Raw genomic sequence first — 6,003 nt, forward strand, 5'->3', positions numbered from 1 at the left:
TAAAGTCCCGAAATAAAAACTGGCCTGCACAATAATAATGTGAACTCGACGTTTTGTTTATCGTTTTCTTGTCAACACAGAAAACAGAAAACAATGCGTCTAGACGGTATAGTCTATAGACCATGTTTGTTGGTAACATTGGTTGGTAACTTGGTACGAGTATAGTACTACTATACAGCCAATACTGGTGGTTGTCTTATGCAAATGTTAACACTAATATTAGCTTTTCACTTCACGCAATGACGTTTTGGCTCTAATAAAAATAAACCTATTTTCGGCGGTTGTTTTTCATCGTGAAAACTGTGTATGTGTGTGAGGGAAGGGCCAGGGGACATTTGCAAGTTGGTCCCCCTACTCCAAAAGTGGACATGTCCTCCTCCCCCGTCCCCCACCAAGTGACGCCCATGACTCTAGATTTATTTCCAGCTTTTCCCCAACAATGGCGACAACAATTCAATGGATAACCAACACCTGCCTTGTACTCTTCTTCACCCTGTGCGTTGTTCGTCTGTCGGACGAGACGATAGAGGTCAAGGGCGCAGGAGCTTCGTTCCCGCTCGACGTTTACACGTCATGGATCCCGGCCTACGAGACGTACCGACGTCGATTTCAAGACGTCCACATCAGTTACAGCAGCATCGGCAGCGGCAAAGGGAAGGCGCGGATTAAAGGGGAGCTCCAGCCACGGGTGGATTACGCCGGTTCGGACTCTCTCCTGTCAGACAGGGACTACCGAGACTCTCCGGATCTCCAGATGTTTCCCACAATGGCAGGGTAACACACTTTCAGAAGGCATTCACACGAGCACCCCTCCCTCCCCTTCTCTCTCTCTCTCTCTCTCTCTCTCTCTCTCTCTCTCTCTCTCTCTCTCTCTCTCTCTCTCTCTCTCTCTCTCTCTCTCTCTCTCGCTACTTGTCTCTGTATGTCCAGCTGTCTGTGTGTCTCTCTCTCCTCTCTCTCTCTAGCTCTCTCTGTGTCTGTCTGTCTCTCCCTCTCTCCTTATCTTTCTCTCCCCCTCTCTATGTTCGTCTGTCTGTCTCTGTGTTTCTGTTTGTCTCTCCAGCTCTTCGTGTCTGTCTTTGTCTGTATTCCCCCCCCTCTCTCTCTCTGTCTGTATGTCTGTCTATCTGTCTGTCTATTTTTTCTCTGTCTCTGTCTCTGTGTCTTCTCTCTCTTTCGCTATCTGTCTCTGTGTGTGTCTGTCTCTCCTTTCTCTCTAGCTCTTTCTGTGTCTGTCTGTATCTCCCTCTCTCCTTATCTTTCTCTCTCCCTCTCTCTATGTCCGTCTATCTGTCTCTGTGTTTCTGACTGTCTCTCCCCATCTCTCTCCAGCTCTTTGTCTGTATTTCCATCACCCTCTCTCTCTCTCTCTCTCTCTCTCTCTCTCTCTCTCTCTCTCTCTCTCTCTCTCTCTCTCTCTCTCTCTCTCTCTCTCTCTCTCTCTCTCCATTTGTTTGTCTTTCGCTCTGTTTCTATGTATGTATAGGCCCATAGGAACGTTATCTGAAGTTGGTTGGTGGTTTTTGTTGGTGGGGGGGTGGGGGTGGGGGGAGTCACAGCCTCTAGTCGGGACACAAATCCCCCGCCCCGTTCCTACAGGCCTGGTATATCAATGCATATATGTATGTGATGTGTATTTTTGTGCTGGAGTGTCCTTAAACACTCGTTTGCTTGTGTGCGTGCGTATGTAGGTCTATATGTGGGTGTATTATGTATATTTATGTGTGTTCGCATGTGTGTAATGTGTGTATGTATATATGGATGGATGTATGGATGGATGGATGTGCGTGTAACGTGTGGTGTGGTGGTGATGGTGGGGGTGGTGTGTGTGGTTGTTGTGACTGTTTCAGCTGGTTAGCGTGCATGCACGTGGATGTAATTGTACAAAATGGATCACTGGTACAGCTGTACATCTTCTTTCAGGGCTGTTGTTTGCGTTTTCAATCTACCTGGAATATCCCAACTCAACATGACGATTCATCAACTGGCTAGAATATACAGTGGACGGATCACTTGGTGGAATGACTCATCTCTAGTGGAAATAAACCCCGAAATCACCTTACCAAACAAAAAGATCATCACAACAGCAAGGCGCGACAAGTCCGGTACAACGGAGATTTTCACCAGGACTCTTAGTTCCTTTGATGCCGACTGGAAGCTCCAATACGGGATGTTTAACCAAGGACTGGACGAGAACGACCGACCGGTGCACTGGAATTCAACAACGGTTCAGGTGTATGGCCAGTCGAACCGAGGCCTGTCGGGAATGATGCTGTCAATCCGTTACTCCATTGGCTACCTGGTCATGTCGGAAGCGACTTCCATGAAACTGAGCTATGCACTGTTGCAGAACAACGCCAGCCAGTTCGTCGACCCGACCATCACCACAGTCCAGAACGCCATGGTCGCTACCTCCTCGAGGTTTGACAATCGAATGACAGCCTCGTTATCAAACCCCACCGGAAGCGAATCTTACCCAATGGCCGGATACACGTACTTCATCATTAAGAAATCTAACATGACTGACTGCCAGGTTGCTAAAGAACTTGTCCGATACATTGAATGGTTCTACACAAATCCTGTAGCTAAAGAGTATTGCTCGGGTGCGGGAATGGTGCCTCTTCCGTATGATTTATACAAACTAATCTTGAGTAAGATCATTCAAAAGGTAACGTGCAACAATCGAAACGTGTACAATTTAGTACAGGAGGATATACAGAGAGAACTGGACTCGTTAAGGACTTGGGTCATTCCAGTGTATGTTGCTGCACCACTGTTCGGTGTATTGGTTCTTGTTGCAGCTATTTGTGTGATCAACATGAAGACGAAAACATGCAGAGCTGTGTGGAACAATGAATGGAAAATAGAACCATGGGAAATCAATTTTTATCACCTAAGCCCGAGAAAAAGTATCGTCAGAACTGGCAAATTTGCTCGCTTCACAAGAAATAAAATCCACCCAGCTGTTGCCAATGGGAAGACGGCGCCGACGACGTCGACGTTTTCCTCTTGTCTGGGAGAATGGTGCGGGAATTTAGTGTATCTCAGAGCGCTGGGCATTAACAAGAACCTGACGTTCAACACAAAGAAGACGGTCTTGTGGATGGAGCGATCCTTGCGGCACAAGAACCTGACTCGGTTTTACGGCCTGGTGTACCTGGACGGCGTGTATCATTCGGTGATGAACTACAACGTCAAAGGATCGTTGAACAATTTCCTCTACAAGTCCAACCTGAGCACAAGCATCGATCTCAAATTTGCCATTACGTACGAGCTTGCCTGCGGGATGACCTTCCTACACCGAAACAACATAGTTCACGGCAGCCTGTCCAGTTCCAACTGCTACTTTGATAGCAACTGGTCGCTCAGGATCGACGAATGGGGGAAGGACAGATTGGAAGACAGAACGAACAGAAAGAATTATAACATTGACGACATCAGTAATATCACACAGTGGGACTCTCCCGAGTTCTGGACGGCGCCCGAGATTCTGCAGCACAACACACAGCCCACCAAAAGCGGGGATGTCTATAGCTTTGGTATGACAATGAAGGAGATCTTTACCAGAGAACTGCCATTCTCGGAATACTCCTCATGCAGAACTCCGGGTGAGGTCTTAAGAGATGTCATCTCCGTATCTCTCCGTCCAGGGTTTTATCTTACCACCCCTTTCACCGCAAGAGCGATTATGAGCATTACCTGGGAAAGTGATCCCGGCGTGAGACCAACATTTTCATTAATCCAAGAGAAGATCATGAAAACCTATTCCAGGGGAAATGCAGTGGTGGATTCTATCATTCACCTGCTGGAAGAGTATGTCTCTATGCTAGAGGAAACAATTGAAACTGTAGAAGCCCGTGACAAAATAGTCACGAATCGAGATTCAAACAACTGTCCAACGATAAAGACCTTGCCATCGCTCGAGAAGGTCCAGCCGCAGAAATTCTCTTCGGTAACCGTCGTTGTGTGTAACGCATGTGACTTCCTGTCCTTAGTATCTCGATTTACCTCCGCTGACATTTTTCAGATGCTGACCAATCTTTTCCAAGCATTTGATGACATCGCTTTGAAGAATCAGCTCTACACTTTCGACGTCACCTACAACTGTTGCAAAATGGTTGCTGGGTTACCGAAGCCTAGCAACATACACGCACAGATTGCCGTGCAGACGGCACTGGACCTTATGGCGGTGACTCGTAAGATTCGCGTTAATGTTAACACGCTCGAACCGCTGAGACTGAAGATAGGGATCAGTTCGGGCACCGTGTTCCTGAGCAGTTCGGGAGTCTGCTCGTACCCTGAGAAGCGCTTCGTGTGTGGTGATGCAGTCTACGTGGCCACTCAGCTGGCTGAAGAGGCTAAGCCCAGCACGCTTCTAATATCGCAGACGACAGCTGAGCTACTGCAATCGACGGCAAAGTGGAATGTGATTCCCAGAAGGGATCCATTTATGTGGGTAAGTGTGGCTAGTTGGTCCCAAACCCAAGGGGGCTATAGGTTTCAACATCCTTCTGTCTCTGTGTCCGTCTGTCCCACGTATAGTTTACCGGGCTGTTTTTTTCACAATGCCTCACGATATTGAGCTAAAATTTTGTGTATAGCTTTATAATGTACTGTTACAGTTTGAATGATGGAGTGAAGGAAGATAATAAGAAACACTGGAGCAAGTAGATAAATGTGGGATGGGTGAAGCGAGATGGGTGGCTAAAACCGATTTATGTTTGGTTTGTATAGAGATTTTCTTTATTGAAACAAAGCCAAACCATGTGGCTGATGTTAAGCATTCTACGACTGAGCTATCCCGACCCCCGTCCTCTAAATATTGTATTCAAATATGTTCTATACTTTTCCATATACTTGTCCATTATATGTAGTATTAAAGGTTAAATATCTAGAAACAGTTTTGTAGAGCTACGCTAGGTTCGATATTCACATCTTTCATATTTATAAATCAAACCAAAAGCCCTTACCTCTTCTTAAAATACAACCACGAACGTCTTTGAAGTAAGAATACTCAAACGTTTCACTACAGTTTCTATCTACTAACGATTTGTAGCTTGTCTTCACTGTTATATTGTGTTTAAACTGATTTCTACGACTAACGAAAAACAGCATGTTATAGATCCAATATATATATATATATATATATATATATATATATATATATATATATATATATATATATATATATATATATTATATCTTACTTCCGTTGCTTTTAGTTTCCATTTGTAGATCTGATATGCTCCAACATGGATTCGTGACCTTTCATTGCCATAATTATTCCAAATGCGTGTGCTAGTGGTGGTTTAGTTGGTCAAATGAAAGGTCATGTCTTTTGCGAAACCTGAAATCGCATTGGCGAGTAATATCGAATTTCTAATATATATTATTGTGTACTAATTAATCAACATCTTTTGCTTATTTCAGAAAGGTGATCTGTTAAAAACATTTTGGCTTCAAACCAACAACAATCTGTTCAACTTAACAACAGTTTAATCCAAGCGGACAATGGACATTGTTAACGATGTCTGACGATTTAAGCAGTATTCGTCTATTTACGTGTTTAGACGATCAACGAACAAGCTACACTCAGTGCATTTGAACGTCGTTTCACGCTCTCACGCCGGTACATGATTTTCTCACGCATATTAAACATTATAGCAATTTTTTTAAATACATACATACATACATATATATATATATATATATATATATATATATATATATATATATATATATATATATATATATATATATATATATATATATATATTGTTATTCATTCGATCTCGACGACCAACAAACTGCCGGCCAGCCCAGCTAAGCATCGTAAGGCATTGAAATCATATAATAGGTGTCCATGTTGTTTATTGGTCAGAATCTCGAATCTTGACCAATTGTCAACGCGCTTATTTCCCGCGCCAGTTTATTCGGACAAAATCTCACTCCTTGCGAAAGTTCCATCTTAAGAGCTCTGAACACGGTATACATATATATTAT

At 44.0% G+C, this 6,003-nt stretch overlaps 1 protein-coding gene across 1 annotated transcript; it reads left to right on the forward strand.

The window, feature by feature from the left end:
• Positions 1 to 439: 439 nt before the first annotated feature.
• Positions 440 to 5,499, forward strand: LOC121389236 (atrial natriuretic peptide receptor 1-like). The gene is made up of 3 exons (XM_041520834.1): positions 440 to 774; positions 1,924 to 4,456; positions 5,431 to 5,499. Exons 1-3 carry the CDS (start codon positions 440 to 442, stop codon positions 5,497 to 5,499), a joined length of 2,937 nt encoding a protein of 978 aa, XP_041376768.1.
• Positions 5,500 to 6,003: the final 504 nt, after the last annotated feature.

This window comes from Gigantopelta aegis, chromosome 14 (assembly GCF_016097555.1).
Source record: "Gigantopelta aegis isolate Gae_Host chromosome 14, Gae_host_genome, whole genome shotgun sequence".
In the NCBI taxonomy this organism is placed as follows: domain Eukaryota; kingdom Metazoa; phylum Mollusca; class Gastropoda; order Neomphalida; family Peltospiridae; genus Gigantopelta; species Gigantopelta aegis.